The sequence below is a fragment of the Plasmodium sp. gorilla clade G2 genome, assembly GCF_900097015.1.
Source record: "Plasmodium sp. gorilla clade G2 genome assembly, chromosome: 12".
Taxonomy (NCBI): Eukaryota; Apicomplexa; class Aconoidasida; order Haemosporida; family Plasmodiidae; genus Plasmodium; species Plasmodium adleri (nom. inval.).
In genome coordinates, this window is record NC_041704.1 from 1,184,119 (window position 1) to 1,202,500 (window position 18,382).

At 18.1% G+C, this 18,382-nt stretch overlaps 3 protein-coding genes across 3 annotated transcripts in view; 1 reads left to right on the forward strand and 2 right to left on the reverse strand.

The window, feature by feature from the left end:
* Positions 1–1,297: 1,297 nt before the first annotated feature.
* PADL01_1229500 (conserved Plasmodium protein, unknown function) lies at positions 1,298–6,036 on the reverse strand (the record flags this gene model as incomplete). Its single annotated transcript, XM_028683260.1, has 21 exons — positions 1,298–1,382; positions 1,529–1,596; positions 1,753–1,884; positions 2,034–2,110; positions 2,187–2,255; positions 2,370–2,454; positions 2,595–2,756; positions 2,859–2,879; positions 3,025–3,093; positions 3,217–3,342; positions 3,458–3,562; positions 3,690–3,753; positions 3,845–4,055; positions 4,181–4,241; positions 4,320–4,517; positions 4,665–4,805; positions 4,958–5,017; positions 5,115–5,162; positions 5,290–5,377; positions 5,484–5,641; positions 5,788–6,036. 21 exons carry the CDS (start codon positions 6,034–6,036, stop codon positions 1,298–1,300), a joined length of 2,277 nt encoding a protein of 758 aa, XP_028539455.1.
* An 878-nt stretch (positions 6,037–6,914) lies between these two features.
* On the forward strand, positions 6,915–12,257 carry PADL01_1229600 (conserved Plasmodium membrane protein, unknown function; the record flags this gene model as incomplete). Its single annotated transcript, XM_028683261.1, has 1 exon — positions 6,915–12,257. One exon carries the CDS (start codon positions 6,915–6,917, stop codon positions 12,255–12,257), a length of 5,343 nt encoding a protein of 1,780 aa, XP_028539456.1.
* Positions 12,258–13,177: 920 nt separating this feature from the next.
* PADL01_1229700 (ABC transporter, (CT family)) overlaps positions 13,178–18,382 on the reverse strand; it is a gene marked incomplete at both ends in the record, with an annotated part of 6,423 nt that continues 1,218 nt past the window's right edge. The window contains one exon of the mRNA XM_028683262.1: positions 13,178–18,382. This exon is cut by the window's right edge and continues 1,218 nt beyond it. Coding sequence (XP_028539457.1) covers positions 13,178–18,382 — 5,205 coding nt within the window.

An 18,382-nucleotide genomic window follows, 5' to 3' on the forward strand; every position in this document is an offset into this window, starting at 1 on the left:
AATTCACGTAAGAAAAAAAAAAAAAAAAAAAAAAAAATCAAAAGGGTGGTGGTGAAGCATAATATTCTTAATTATTACTTCTTTTTTAAAAAAAAAAAAAAAAAAAAACTACAAAAAAATAAAATTATACATATATATAAAATATATAATATATGTTATATATATATATATATTTAATATACTCATAAACAAATTAAATCACTCATTTTGAAATAAGAATTGAAAATATAATCTTATTCTTTAAATATATATATAAAGAAATCACTTTAAAAATTATTTCACAAATATATAAAAAATATGTACATATGAAAGAAATATATGTAAATATTATATTAAAACATATTACCACATAATACAAGAAAAATAAATAAATATATTACATATATATTATATATATATATGTATAATTTTTTAATTGCTATTTTGATAATATTTATTTTGATGTATTTATTTATTTATTTTATTTTTTTTTCTTGCCTTATTTTTTGTAATTCATATTATGTATTATAAATAAATAATATATATTTTAATGTACTAGAATAGAATATTTATGTAATATAAAAAATATATATATATTATAATATATACATATATACATATATATATATAATAATAATATTCTTTTCTTTTATTTTATTTTCTTTTATTTTATTTTCTTTTCTTTTATTTTATTTATTTTTTTTCTTTTTATATTTTTTTATTTATTTTTTAGGTATATATATTATAAATATTATTTTATAAAAATAAAGTCAAAATTGTGCGTACACTTAGAAATATATATGTAGATCAATAAATTCAAAATTAATATTACGGCATATATTTTTTTTTTATTTTACAGTATTCTTTAATTATATGATAATATATATATATATAAATAATATTTTATATTTATTTTTTTCGTCTCCATTTTTATGATCTTGAAAAATAAATAATTCAATTTTTTAATATATAATATGTCCTTTATATTTTTTATTCTTAAATGTTTCATTCTTTCTTTCTTTCCTTTATATCATAAAGTTTTTTTTAAATTAAAAGGATACAAAAAAATAAAAAAATAAATAAAAAAAAAATAAAAAAAATAAAAAAAAATAATAAAAAAATAAAAAAAATGGAAGATATTTATGTGAAATATATATTTATTTTTTAATATATTTTTATATATTTTTTCCAGGTTGCACACCACAAAATTATATATTTAATTTTTAAAATTTATATATATATATAATATATTCATTTTTATATTCCAAATTTGATATGTATTTGCTTTATATGTTATATTTTATGAAACGTAAAACGTTCAAATATTTTCTTCACTCATTTTTTCATTTTTTTTGTAAGATTTTTTCTTTTCCTTTTTTATAAAATGTTTTAAGCTATCAGCTCTACAAAAAAATTCAAAAGAAAAGGGAAAAAAAAAAAATTATATATGTATAAGCAATAGTAAAAATAAATGTATACACACATATATATATCATATATATATATAATATATGCATTACTTGTTATTTTTTTGTTTTATATTTTTTACCCCTTATGTAATGAATGAGCCTTTATAGTGTCTTCTTTTAATCCATACGATATATTTGTCTTCTTGTCCTTCAAAAAAAAAAAAAAAAAAAAAATAAATATACATATATAAATAAATATATAAATAAATATATATCTACATATATATATATATATATATATATATATAATATTTGATTTATATAATCTTTATATATTATTTAAATGTGTGTAATATTCATGTACCCTCTCGGTTGGTTTTATATATTTTTCAAGTTCATCCTTCAAAATTTTATTTCTGTTTTTTATTTTATTAGCTCCTTCATTTTTTGTTAACTCTGGAAATTTTATGTTTTTACAAATATAATAAGAACGTTCCTATAATATAAAAATGTAAACAAATAAATAAATAAATAAATAAATAAATAAAAAATATGTATGAACAAAAAGGTTTACACTATTAAGCATATAAATATATATATATATATATTTATTTATTTATTTATTTGTTTATTTTTATTTTTTACCCTTAATTCCTTTTTATGATTTTCAATAAGACTTTTTTTTTCCTCTTGGATGTCAGCTACAGTAACCCCTTTAGCATCTTTAAAAAAAAATAAAAAATAAAAAAATATTATAAAATTTATATGTTTTATGTGAATAATAATTTATGTGCTTACCTTTTTGTTCATCGTTTAATTTTCTTCTTATGTTATATGTGTGCTTATAAAAACGACCTTCTTCATCTTCTACAAATATAAAACATAAATGTGTAATTATATATATATATATATTGAGAATTATCATGTAATATAATTTTCATAATAAAAAATATTTATCGTTTTAAAATATTTAAATAATACCAATATCCATATTATTATAAACACTATTAATTTGATCCTTTAATTCTATATTTTCTTCACAACGTTCATTCTGATTTTTTAGTTTCTGCAATAAAAAAAATAAAAAGAAAAAGAAAAAGAAATATATATATATATATATATATATATTAAAATATAAATAAATAATTATATATATTTTTATTCTCCTTCCAATATGTTACATATATATATATTTTTATTGTGTACCTTAAAATACTCAAATCTTTCATCTTCATCGTCTTTTATTTTATCATCACAAGAATTATATGTTGAAACATATTCTTTTAATTTCTTATACTTATCCTTTTTACTTTGTTTGTTTTTTTCTTTCTTTTGGTTGCATATATATTCTTCAAAGCTGGTTAAATCCTACAAAGAAATAAAAAAAATATATATATATATATATAAATTTATATCTACATTTTTTCATATATTAGTAAATCCCCTTTTTATATTGATTATTTTTCTTACATCTTTGAGCTCAATAATATCCTGAAAAGAAAAAAAAAATAAAATAAAATAAAATAAAATAAACATATATATATATATATATATATATGTATATGTATATTTACTTATTTATATATATTTATATATATATATATATATATATATATATATTTTTTTTTTTTATTACGTCGTTCTTTTCCTCGTTTTGTTTATCATGAGTATTTCTATTTTTATTATGCCTCAACAGATTTAAACTCTACCAAAAAAAATGAAATGATACATATATATGTGTATATGTATATATGCATATATATATGTATGTATATATATAGACGCATATTTTATTTTATAATTATATTATTATTTTTTTTTTTCTTACATTTTTTATATTAAAGGTGTTAAAAAAATTCACTTTACGAATTTTCAAATATTCTTTATGTAGATTCTTCCATAAGTGGGATATATTTATTTCTTCCTTCTTGTAAACATGTATACCTTCATACAGCTACGACAAAAAAAAAAAAAAAAAAAAAAAAAAAAAAAAAAAACACATAAATATAAATATAAATAAATAAATAAATATATATATATATATATATATGTTTATGTTTATTTTTTACATTTTTGTTTATAGGGAATATATAATTATTTGGCATATTCTCAATATAATTTATAAATGTATAACCCCCAATTGCCTCTGGGATTTTAAAAAGCATATTTTCTGTCTATAAAATAAAAGCAATAAAAAAAAAAATTATTTAAAGTATATATTATTAAATATGTAAAGGAAATAACATTTACACATATATATATATATATATATATATATATATATTATAATTTATTTATTACTTTTATAATATCCTCATCGATTTGTTGGTCATCCAAATTTACATATACTTTTTTCTCCATCATCCTGAGAATTAATATATACATAATATAAAATTAATCGAACATTATAAAATATACATTTATATATATGTATATATATTTTTTTTTTTTTTTACTTTGTATATTTGTTGTATATTGTATTATAATTCATAATATTGTTATCTTCCTTTTTCGATACATATTGAAACCGAAATGCAGGAAGTTCATCTGCTGAATTATTTATTTCTATAAGATTATGACACTCATTATTATTATTTAAAACATTGTTATTTATATTATATGATGGATCCTCTATTTTATTGCAATTTATGTTGGTTTCTTTGTCTCCTAAAAAAAAAATATTACACAAAGAACATAGCTTATATATATATATATATATATATATATATATATGTGTATATATTTTATTTTCATAATTGTAAAAAAAAATTATTCATTTTTTTTTTTTTTACCCTCGTCATCTTCCTCTACCCAAATGAATTTCTCCTGATCCTCAGATATATCCGATTTTTTCTACACAAAAAAAAAAATAAAATAAAATGATAATATATAATTAAATTTAATATATATATATATATATATATATATTACTCTATATTTTTGAATTTTTTCAAAAACATTTTTCTGTTTTCTTTTCATATTAGCTTTATTCGTAGGTATAATTAAATCTGAGTACTCCTTTGGAATATTTAAAACTTTTTCTTGTTCTCCTTTTGTTTTTATTAAACTTGTTTGTCTTCTTTTTTCTTTCAACAGTTTTAAAATGGACTTTTTATTTCCTTCCTCAACCTATGAAAAATATATATATATATATATATATATATATATATATGTGTATATAATTATGTATTTTATATATGCAAGTCCATTTTTATCATATTTGTAATTATATATATATATATATATATATATAATATATAATTTTTTATTTATTACATTTGTATAGTTAAAATGTTTATGTTTAAGTAAATAATTATACATATACATTAGAGCAAAGTGAAAATAATTCACCTTCTCAATTGTGTTTCTTAATTCTTTTCTGTCACTTTCCTTCCTCTTTGTATAAACCTTACACATCTATAAAAATATATGTATATATATATATATATATATATTTTTTGGTTTATGCATACATGTGTGTATGAAAATAAAATATATTATTCATATGTTAGATTCAAATATATAGACAAATAAGCATAAAAAGAAATTTTTTTTTTTTTTTTTCATACGTTGTAAAATCCAATCATTAATCTTGTGAAGTCTGAGAAATCAGGCTCACCAGCATATTTCTAAGGAATTAAAAAAAAGATAAAATAAATAAATATATATATATATATATATATATATATATGTGTTTTCTTTTTTTTTTTTTTTTTTTTGTTCTACTTGTAGAAAACGTTTGCACTTATTTTTTTGATAACACGATCTACACGTCTGAAGCGAAAAATAAATAAAAATTAAATAAAAAAAAATAATATTAAGGAGATATATACAATAATATATATATATATATATATATATATATATATTTATTTATTTATTTATGCTTTTATATTTTTACAATAATTTCTGATATATTAAAAAAGTGTCTCATTCGTTTTGAAGAATTAACGATTTTTTTTGGAGAAATGGAAGTTTCGATTAAAACACTAAGAAAAATAAAATAAAATAAAATAAAATGAAAACATATATATATATATATATATATATATATATATATATATATTTATTTATTTATTTTCATATTTCCATTACGTGTTTTTATCCTTGAGTATGACTGGACACTCTAATTTTATAATTTCTTCAAAAATTTTGATTTTTTCATTTTTTAGTTCCTGGTTGTCTTTATTTAAATAATTCAAGAAATCATTAAGTTCAAGTCCTATGCTTGAAAACCATATGGATTTCTTCAACTATACAAATAAAATTAAAATTAAAAATAAAATTAAAAATAAAAATAAAAATAAAAAACACACACATAATATATATATATAAACACAAACGTGTGAAAGTGTATTTTCCATATTTATTTTTTATTATTTTTTATTTTTTTCTCTACTTGAACTTTATTCTTAGGATCAGTACAGGCACAACATATGATAGCGAATTTTTCAAAATTTGATAAAAAGTTTATACAATTATTCAACAATAATTGTTCATCTTTTATTATCTGAACATTATTTAATAACAAATTTTCATTATTTTTTATCTCAAAATTATTTATAACCACTCGACTATAAAAAAATGCTTTTCTTAACTTGTGTAGATAATTGTATTTTATGATGTGGTTATTAATTACATTCATCATTTTTTTTTTTTTTTTTTTTTTTTTTTTGCCTTTTCTTCTCTATTCTTTTTCACGGCATTATAATAACAAATATGTGCAAATTTTTTACATAAACATTTAATAAATATAAAACATTAAAATATATATATATTATATATATATTGTTTATTATTATTATTATTATTATTATTTTAATGTTTATATTTTTGGGGTTCTCTAAAAAAAAAAATGTTCTCCCTTTCTTTTTTCTCACATTTTTAAAGACTACATATTTTTAGCTTATATATAAATGTAATAATATATATATAATATAATATTTACTTTAAAATAATATTAATATAAACTAATATTTATTTTACATATTTTATATATTTTTTTTTTTTTTTCTATATATTTATATATAGGTAGGTAATATAAGAAGGAAGAACTAATATTATAACTGTTCTTTAATATATATATATATATATATATATATATATATTAATATATATATTTAATATATATAATAATATTATACATTTGAACTACCAAAATAAGTATGCATTTTCTTAATTTTATATATAGTTAAAAATATATACATATTTTATAAATAGAAGTATTGTAATTATTTTTTTTATTTTTTTTTTTTTAATTATTTTATAATTATGTTATCTTATATTTTTGTATAATCCTTATATAATTGTTTTGGTTTTTATTTATGAAAAATTAAATATGTAACTATAAGATATATTTTTATATATTAATATTTTATATGTTATTATATAAAAGAATACTTATCGTGACCATTACTTTATTAATATATATATATATATTATTTATATATATATATTTATTTATATTGATATACTTATTTATATCAACCTACATACTTCCTTATATTAAATACAAATAATGCTTTAATGGATATAATTGAACTGATTGAAAAAAGGAAATTCAAATATATAGAAAAAAATGTAAAATTAAAAAAGCTGCAAAATTTTTTTTTCTGTTTTTTAAGATATAACAATTTGTATAAAGGCAAACACAAATACGTAAATAAAATATGGAGACGTTTAATAAATGAGAATAATTATTTTAATAAGTACAAGGAATTTTCATTTGTTAATTTTCAATATATTTGTGAATTTATATTAAATGTAGTATCAAAGGAAATAAATACTTGTCCATATGAAAAAAAACAAAAAAAAAATATTTATATATATAACGAAATAGATCAAAATGAAAATAATACAAACATTAATAAGATTGTGCACATTTTTTTAATACAATTTTTCAGAGTTATAGAATATCATGAACATGATTTTTTAACAAACCAAAAAACTAATGAATCTCTTATAAGTGATGATAATATAAATTCATATGAAAAAAAGGATATTCCTTTTTTAAAAGATACATATATATATAATAATAGATACATTAGTAAAGATTTTGAAATGTTTTCAAAAAATTTAATAATTTTCAATCATAATAATGAATTTGAAATATTGTTTAATATTATTCATCCACTTATATATAATACTTACATATGTAATTTGATTATAGATAAATTAAATTTGTCTAATATAGATATTAATAAATCCTTTTTACAATATATGCTTTATTTTTTATATTATATTTATGACAAACATAAAAATGTTCTCTTCTTCTATTATATGATTTATAAAACTTTTAAGAAAATCAAAAAAAATATAATCAATCATCAACATGTATTAATTGAATGGAAATTTATAAAATATCTTAAAAACAAAAATATTAATATCATAAATAATTTTAAATGCTTAAGAAAATTTTTCTTAAATATAAGTGATAAAAATACTATTACAAATTTGGTAAATATTGTTTTCTCATTTTTACATGAACAGTTAATGCAAATTAGTTCAAACAATTTTGAGTGCAATTATTTATCTTATCATCAGGAAAATAATTTATTTGAATTTTCATTCTATGTATATTTGTCTTTACAAGACTTATTTCATAATTGCAATTCGGTTTTTAATTTGGATATTCAGCAAATTAAAGAATTAATTCGAAATGGAAAACATGCGAACAATGAAACAAATAAAAAGGATGAGGAACACAAAAAGGATGAGGGTCATAAAAAGGATGAGGAACACAAAAATGATGAAGAACATAAAAAGGATGAAGAACATAAAATAAATGAAGAACATAAAAAAGATGAAGAAGATCATCAAAATGTAAAAATCAATCAAAGTGAAAAGACAGATATAAATATACAAAATGTACAAAACGAAATGTTTGATATTTATATGGTTTTATATTTTATTAATAAAAGTAATTGTAATAATTATGTGAAGCTAAAATCCATTTTAGCTGTTTTTATAAAATGGCTAGTTATATCACCTGACTTGTTCATGCAAAATGAAGAAAAAAAAAAAAAAAAAAATGAACACAATGATGGTGATGAAAAAGTAAATGTAAATGTAAATGTAAATGATGATGCAATAAATGGATTAGAAAAGAGCGACAATAATATGAATGACAATATGAATGGCAATGTGAATTACTATAGGGGGTCCAGTTCTTATTGTAACTCCTTTGTTGAAATAAAAGATGTGATAAAAAATATTGTTATAAAATGTAAAGAAGGAGACAGAGATAACATCAATAATAATAACTTGAATGATAATAAGATTAAAAATAGTTGTGAAGAGGATGAAGAAAATGAGAAAAAAAAGAAAAGAAATGAGAACAAGAATATATTTAGAATAAATATGAATAAGAATATAATGAATTTTTTAGAAACTAATGAGAATTTATTGGATTCATTTTATTTAGAAAAATTAAATTTTTATCATATAAATTATTTAACAAGATTTATATATATATGTTGTTATAATATTATAAATAATGAAAAAGAATATTTGATAAAATATGATTCGATTCCAAATATAGAAAGAGAATATAAATATAATTATTGTGAATATAGTGATGTTAATTATTATAAAAATTATTTATCAGATAATATATGTAATAATATTATTAAGAGTAATTATATAACAGTTGTGTCTATTTTAATTCATATGAATATTGTTAATATTTATGATATATGGAGTGTTTCTTTATTAAAATTGATTGAAAATAATTATTTTTTCCACATATTAAATTTTTTAATATATAAAAAGAAAAATGTTCTTTTTTATTTAACCATATCAAGTTTTTTAAAAATTAATTATGAATTTGTTTTGTATTCTTTTCCTATATTTACAGAGCAAAATAAAATTAATGAGGATATATTATTTTCATATGTAATAGAAGATGGAAATATAAATAATGATTTATATTTTTATATGTATTATTATAAACATAAACTAAAAGATATATATTTTAATAATATAAATGTATTAAGAAATAATATATTAAAAGAATATATATTTAATGAGAATCGCATGTTAGATATTTTAACTTTTTTTTCAATGAATATAACAAAATATATAATAAGATTACCTTTAAATATTTTAAAATATATATTCAAAGAAATATTTAAATATTTATCTAAACCTATTCATGATGTTAAGAAAAGTATCACTGATTATTTTCATAGCATGTGTTTAAGAATAATATATTATATATTTGAGCTTATTTTTAATATATCAATATATATATATTATAATTCTAATGAAGATATGGACATAAATATATATCATAAGAAATTTTATATTTATGCTTTTTTTTTCAATTTAATAGATGTTTATATAAAATTTGTGGAGAAATATAATAATAAAAATAATACATATATTCCTTCTTTTTTAAATTATCAATTAATACAGGCATTTCTTTTATTTTTTAAATATTCTTGGTTTTGTAAGTTGTTAGTAGGTGAAACGTGTGATGTGTATGAAAATAATCACGACACTTTAAAGGGGTCCTATAATATGTTTGTAGATGAATCATATGACATAAATGATAAATATAAACACAAATATAAACACAAATATAGATACAAATACAACATGTTTGAATATAAGAATAAACATATGGTTGATATCCCATCCTATATTAAACATCACAATATGAGAGAACATCTTTTCAATAGTAATGAAAAAATTAATAAGAATAAATATTTCATAAATGTTTGTAGTGATAATTACATAATGTGTAATAATATAAATTATAATGAATCATGTTTGTCTTCTAAATTATATAATATAGAAAATTTTAATTATTTTAAAAATTATTATTCTCAAAATATTGAACCATATATTATTACAGATACTAATAATGAAAACGAAAAGGAAGATACATTTAACATTATTGATAAAAAGAAAAGAGAAAATTTCAATGAATATTATTCGAATTATATAATTTATATCATTTTAAATTTTATTGAAAATAATAATATCAAAATTATTTGTTATTTTTATACTTTATTAATGTATTGTATAGCAAAATTACATTTATCTAATAATTATAGATTTAAAGAAATTAATTATTTATTTATTTTACACATGTTACCATGGAAGACGTCTCTTCATTTTAGTATTAAGGATAGTCACTTGAGTTGTTTTTTTTTTCAAAAATTTTATGAATGCGTTCAGAATTTATTACCAGAAATAATGATCGAACATTTTCATGACCGTTGTAATATTCCTTCCTTGTCATTCCAAATGGATGCTTTAATAAAAAGTTTTAAAAATGAAAATATAAATAAAAGCTTAAAAGAAAAAGTAAAACTAAATATCCCTGAGGTGTTTAATAAAGAAGAGAATGATAATATATATAAGCATATACATATGGATGAGCATAAATATTATAATAGTGATGGTGGGGATTATATATATCAAAATAAATATAATACATATAATACCAAAAAAAATGTAGAAAGTAATTGTTTTCATGAATTAGATAAAAAAAATATTGAAAAAATGAATTTATATGAACAAATAATATATGGAAAACATATTATAAAAAAAATATTTTTTTTGTTAGATGATTCTGAGTGTCATATGGATATAGTAACATATTTAAATAATATTTTTGATAGTAGTTTATTAAAATATAGTTTATTAATAAATACATTTATACATTTATATTTTTTAAATAAACCAAAGGATGAATGTTTTGTTGAAAATAATTTTATTGAAATGATTCAGAATATATATGATGAACAAGCATGTTCTTATTATATTTCCATATTTCAGAATCCTCTTAACTTTTTTTTAAAAGGTACAAAGAAATTTTGTGAAATATTAGTTCATTATGATTGTCTAGATAATTTAATATCTTTTATATTTACAAAGTTATATAATTATTTGTCTTTAATACCTCCGAAAATATCACCTGATGATTTTCTTCCTTTAAATGTAGAAGATATAACTTCACTTCAGGAGACGGCTGTTGCTCAATTTGTAATGAACTTGAAAAGAGAAGAAATAAAAAAAACAGAAATAAAAAAAACAGAAATAAAAAAAAAAGAAATAAAAAAAAATGAAATAAAAAATGAAATAAAAAAGGAAAAAAAAAAAGAAAACAAAAAACAAATGGAAGAGAAATATACCATTGACAATAATACAAATAAGGAAAAGTGTGTAGATAATAAAAATATTAAACCCGACGATACTACAGATCAGTTGACTAAATCAACAGATTTCATTTTTGAGGACTTAAATTTTTTCTTAAAAAAAATGGATATATTTGTAAAAACATTTAATATAAATTCGTTAAACAGTATTTGTGAATCAGGCTTTAATTCCAAGAGTGCTTTTTTTTTATGTTTTTATATGACTCCATCTATTTTTGCTAACATTTTTTATTATTTAAATAATAACATAACAGCTATAGTTAATGAAAGTTTTAACCTGGAGGAAAATATAAAATATTATGAACATGTTCATGTAAAAAACACAGAATATACTTTAGAGCCATATAACATTATAGATAAAACAGTTTTTTATTTTCAAATTGTTGTTTTTTATTTAATTATTAATACAAATAATGTTTTAATGGATAATTCAAATTATTTAGAAAATGTCTGTTCTTTCTTTTCAAAATGTCTAAAAGTAAGTCTAAAGGAATATATAGACAAATTTATTATTACAATAACACCTATCATGTTACAATTTTTTTATTTCTTTCCATCTTTTATTCCTTCAATTATAACAACTCTTTCTGAGATAACAAAACATGATAATGAATTTTCAAAACACTTGACAAAGCTTGAAAATAAACTTAAGATAATATTGGAATGTTCTTATAAATATCTCAATAAGGAGGATTCATCATAAAAATGCCTGAATGGTACATGCAAATTGTTTATGTATCAAAATAAAAATTAAAATAAATGAACAAAAAATGGCTATTTTGTATAATATTATAAATAAATATATATATATTTATATATATTTATTTATATATTTTTATTTTTTTGTTAAAAAATTACCTGAATTGTTCATAAAAAAAAAAAAAAAAAAATTGTTTATGTGATATTATATCTATATATCTTTTTTGAATTCAATCTGTTTTTTTTTTTTTTTTTTTTTTTTTTTTTTAATTTTTATATATAGGATATATAATTATTATTTTATAATGAATTGGACAGTTTTTATTTTTTTATAAATAAGTATATGAATACGTAAAAAAAAAAAAAAATGAAGAAAATCCACAAAAATTACAACTATAAATAAAGGGTATATTCACAAGGGATTTTTTTAATAAGGAAAAAATTAAAATATTAAAATATTAAAAAATTAAAATATTAAAAAATTAAAATATTAAAAAAAATTAAAATATTAAAAAAAATTAAAATATTAAAAAAAATAAAATATTAAAAAGGGGAAAATCAAAATTCCATATGCACATATATATATATATATATATATATATATATAAAGAAAAAAATTAATTAAATTTAAACATGGTAATATATATATATATATATATGTAAAAAAAAAGGATAGGGGTACGGCATGATATAATACACATATATTATATGATACACATGTATGTTTATATTTATATATTCATGTTTAATACCCCTTTCCAATTTAGGCGTTCAATTTGGATATGCACATATATAGATAAACTCACTCATACATGTAATACTAAACCTATAAAGATTATAATATATATTTTAATTTTTTAATTTTTTATTTTTTATTTTATATTTTATATTTTATATTTTTTTTTTTTTTTTTGGAATGGATAATCAGTTTAATTGTTTTTCTTGAAGCAAGTTAGCTAATTCGGTTTGCGTTTGAACATCTTTATTACTACATTTATAGACTACTTCTCCTTTTGCGATGACGTAAATAAAATCACAACATGAGAGTGTACTTGCATCATGTGCAATAATTAGGACAGTAGTGTTTTGAAAGAATGTTCTGATAATATAATCAAAAGATTTAATATCTGTTGTAAAGAAGTTGTTTAATTGTTTGGTAGTATAACATAAATTGAGTACAGGTATTTCATCGATTAGAATGAGTTTATATTTATGTCTATTTAGGAAAAGACGTACTAATGATAGATATCTAATACATTCATCTGATAAGGAGATAGAATTGGTTAAATCAATAAAACTTTTTTTTTTCCATAAATTATGTGTATTTTTTTTTTTTTTTTTTTGTTGTCGTTGTTGTTTATAAATAAATTTATCTAGATCATCATAAGATAAATTAATTCCTATTAATTTGAAAGCATCAACAATTTCGTTATCTGTAAAATCTTTATATGGATCTATAAATGTTCTAATATTCCAATGAAAGAATACAAAAGAAGATTGTGGTAAAACTCCAATAATATTTTTTCTTTCATCTAAGGATAATGTTTTTATATCTCTTCCTTCAATAGTAATTCTTCCTCTAGTAGTACCTATTAAACCAAGAATAGATAGTATCATAGTACTTTTGCCTGCCCCTGATTTCCCTACGATACCAATTTTTTGATTTTTTAAAGCATATATATTAATATTTTTTAAACACGACTTTTCATTAACATATTCATATTTATTATTTTTTCTATCAATACAAATTTTCTTTTTATAACTAACAAAAACTTTTTCGAAACAAATACCATATTTTATATTATTATCTAATTGGGTGTTGCTATGTAATCTTTTCACCTTATTATTTTGAATATCTTTCTGTTGTAAGATATCCATATTATGAAACATATCATCATCATCATTATTATATAAAGAATATGTATCATCCTTTTGATTATGAATTGCTTCTGTTTTGTATTTTTTTAATTTTTCTTTTTTATTATAATGGTAAGGTACATGTTCAGATTTATATTTATTTATATTATTATTATTATTATTATCTTCATGGTAGTGTTGATTATTTTGAGAATTAATATTATCATCAGAATATCCTTCATCTTTAATCATTTTGGAACATTCTTCTAATCTTTGGGTACTACACATTTCTTTTTCTACATGTGTGTAATCATATAACAAGCTTTTAATAACAAATCCAAGACTACATGAAAAAGTAATACAATAACCTATGGTACTTGCTTCTTTTTCATAGTTAATATCATGCTCTTGTTTTGAATGTTTAAAAAAGAAATGTGGATATATGATATAAAAAAATGTTAAAGCTAAAACTATTAACTGTACATATAAAGATGCCCATATAGTTATTGACCACTTAAATATGGTGTAATTTCTAAAATCAAATATTTTTTCTTTATATAATGTTAGAAAATATTTATTTTTTTTATATAAATTAATAACATCCTTTCCTATTATAGTATTACTATAAATGGTACATAAGGGTGCATGCGATGCTAAAAATCCTCTTTGAGCTTCTTTACATCCTTTAGAATATTTATTGAATACAAAAAAATAAATAATTAACATAATAAATGGAAATATAAGAATAGTATATTTAACCATATATATTAATAAAAAGAGTGTAAATAAAAATCGAAAGAGTGTATAGAATGTTTTATAAATTCTTTTGATTATTCCATTATCTAATATATTTACATCTGTTATAAATTTATTAATTATATTACCAAGATTATTACTATAGAATGCATGTATAGGAGCATATAATATACTAAGCAAAACTTCTGTATGTACTTTGATAGCTGATTTAACAATACCATGTGCTATTAACATGAAACATACTAATGTTGTTAATAAAGATATTGATGGTAATAATATAAAATAATTTAAATAAACTAATTGCTGATTTAAAACTTCTTCATCTTTTTTATCACCACTTTTTAATATCGTACTAGCTAAAAATAATATTAAATTTTTTATTTCATCAGTAAATATAGATATTAACATAAATATAATAATAACAATTATTAAAGGTCTTCCAATCTTTTTTAAATACCACCAAAATGTTTCTAATTTAATATTTCCTCTAAATTTTAATTCTTCATTATAATCATTATTATCATTATTATTAAAATCACATGATATATAATAATTATATTTCAATTGAGATAAAACAGTTTTTTTTATTTTTTCATATTCATCCATATAATCATTTTCAAACCATTTTTCATCACACAAATCTTTATTCTCTTTAATTAATATCTCATTATAACTATTAATACTTTTATAATTTCGAAAGCTTTTCTTTTTTTCTAAACAATCATTATCATAATTCTGAATAACCTTTGTATATGTTCTACAATATATTTTCTTATTTTCAACATCATTGGTTTCTTCTGTATTGAAAGAATAAATAGTTTTGAAAGAATAAATTGTTTTCAATTGTTTTAATACCATAAATTTGTTATATTTTATATCTCCACTCTTCATTTTTTTAAGTCCACTTGGTTTATTAAAATAATTACAACTATTACTATTATTACTATTATTATTATTATTATTATTATTATTATTATTATTATTATTACTATTATTATTATTATTATTATTATTATGCTTGTCTAAATTCTCTTCAATAGAATCCATTTTGTTATATATATTTTTTGTGTTTATTTCACATGAAAGCACTTCCTTATCAGTATTATCTTTATCATTAATATTATTCTTGTGGACATCCATCTTTTCATTGACACTCTTTTTTTTTGAATAATTCCAATAATGATAATCGTCATTATGATTCAACATTGATTTGACTTGATCATATGATAAACTTTTTTTTTTTTCACTTTGTTTATTCGTTTGAATAATATCTTCCTTTACTACTATATTACTTTTTTTTATATAATCTAATAAAGTGCCCTCATAATGTAGAGTATTGTTTTCTAACTTATATATTGATACATCATATTGTATATTATTAAGAATACAACTACTTGATATAAAACTATTTAATATAATTTCACTTATAGATAAAACAAAACTACTGTTATTTTTAAATTGTTGTATCTTTTCATTGTCACAAAATAAATTATAAAAAATATCTTTGGAAATACATGGATCTAAAGAAGTGAATAAATCATCTAACAGGTATAAATAAGATATATTTCTTTCTTCTTTAATGTTATTAATGGAATTGTTTTTATATGATTCTTTATTATCTTCATTATGATTATTATTATTATCTTTATTTTGATTATTATTATTATTATCTTTATTGTGATTATTATTATTATTATCTCTATTTTGATTATTATTATTATCTCTATTTTGATTATATTTCACTACATTATGATAATTATCATTATTTTTTAAAGACATTCTTTTAATTTTATCATTTATTATTTCATTGTTCTCAAAATATTGATTCATACGTTTCATATGTAAATAATGATGATATAATGCTCTTGCTAAACATATTCTAGCTTTTTGCCCTTTACTCAAACTATGTTCATCACTTATATATCTCATGTCTTTTTTTTTAAAAGTTATTATATCATGATATAATTCACTTTTTACTATCACATCATAATAAATAGATTCATCATATTTATTTCCAAACAATATCATAGATCTTATAGTACCTAGAGATACCCAATTAAATTGTGGTACATATAAAATAGGCATATAATTATATATATAATTTTTTAAATAAAAACTACCACATTCTAATTTAAATTGACCTAATAATGAATTAAAAAAAATTGTCTTTCCACATCCAACATTTCCAACTATAATAGCAACAGAATTATTTTTTAATGTTAAATTTATATTTTTTAAAATATAATCATCATTATTTTTAGATGCGAAATAACAATTTTTCATACATATCACTATATTATCATTATTAATAAGTTTGTTTTTTGAATAACAGTCTTTTCTTTTTTTCTTTTCATATAATAAATTATCACTTTCACTTACAGAATAATTATTGTTATTACAATTAGATGAATTACTATTACATCTTTGTATCTCCTCATTTTTATTTGTTATATTATCCGTATCATTTTTTTCTATTATGTTTTTTTTTTTTTTATATTTGTGTGTATCCAAGAAATTGTAAAAACTTTGCATGGTTCCTTCATCATGATTTAAATACTTATTTTTTGAAAACATTTTATTTTTCTTTCCTTGTTTGGATTTACAATCATTTTTATTATTGATGGTTATATTGTAGTCCATGCTATTGTCACTATAAAGATTATCATCATCATAAAAATAATCATCATAATCATCATCATGATCATCATCATGATGAACATAATAATTGTCATCATAAAAATTATCATTACCATTTTTTGTGTTCTTTGCCTTATTTTTATTAGCACTTAATAATTTTTGTTCAAAATAATCATTTATATCATTATTAAATAAATAATAAGTTATATATCTATTAATACGTTTAATATTTATAGCACCTTCTATTAAATTATTTATAATATTTGGAAAATTTGATACACCTGATATTAATGATTTATATACAAAAAGAGGTGTAATTAAAGAACTGAAGCTCACTGTTTTATTACTTTTTAATTCACTTCTTATATAAAAAAAGAAAATAGCTACTTCTACAATATTTACAGATATATTATTAATATAATTACTTAAAGAACTTAAATATGTTCTTATTTTGCATATTCTCATTTCTTTTATTCTGAACATATTTACATAGTCAAACGCTATAGATTCCCAATTAAATATTTTCATTAATTTGAATTCTTTTAATATATGATGCATATTACTAATTCTTGTATCACGATATTTTAAATATTTCAATTTAAATAAGCTCGATGAAAATTCAAATGCAAACATTAATCCATACATTATTATGATTAACAAGGCACCGTTTAAAACAGCTGCACTACCCATTTTATAATGAAACATATAAAAAGATATGATAAATTTTAATATCATATTAACTAATTCAATTAAAGCAGTTATAAAATATATTAAAAAGGGTGTATCTATAAACATAATATTATAAATACTAATATCAAATACTTCTTTATCTTTTTTCTTTTCTTCTTCTAAAAGTTCTTTTTTTTCATCTTTATTAAA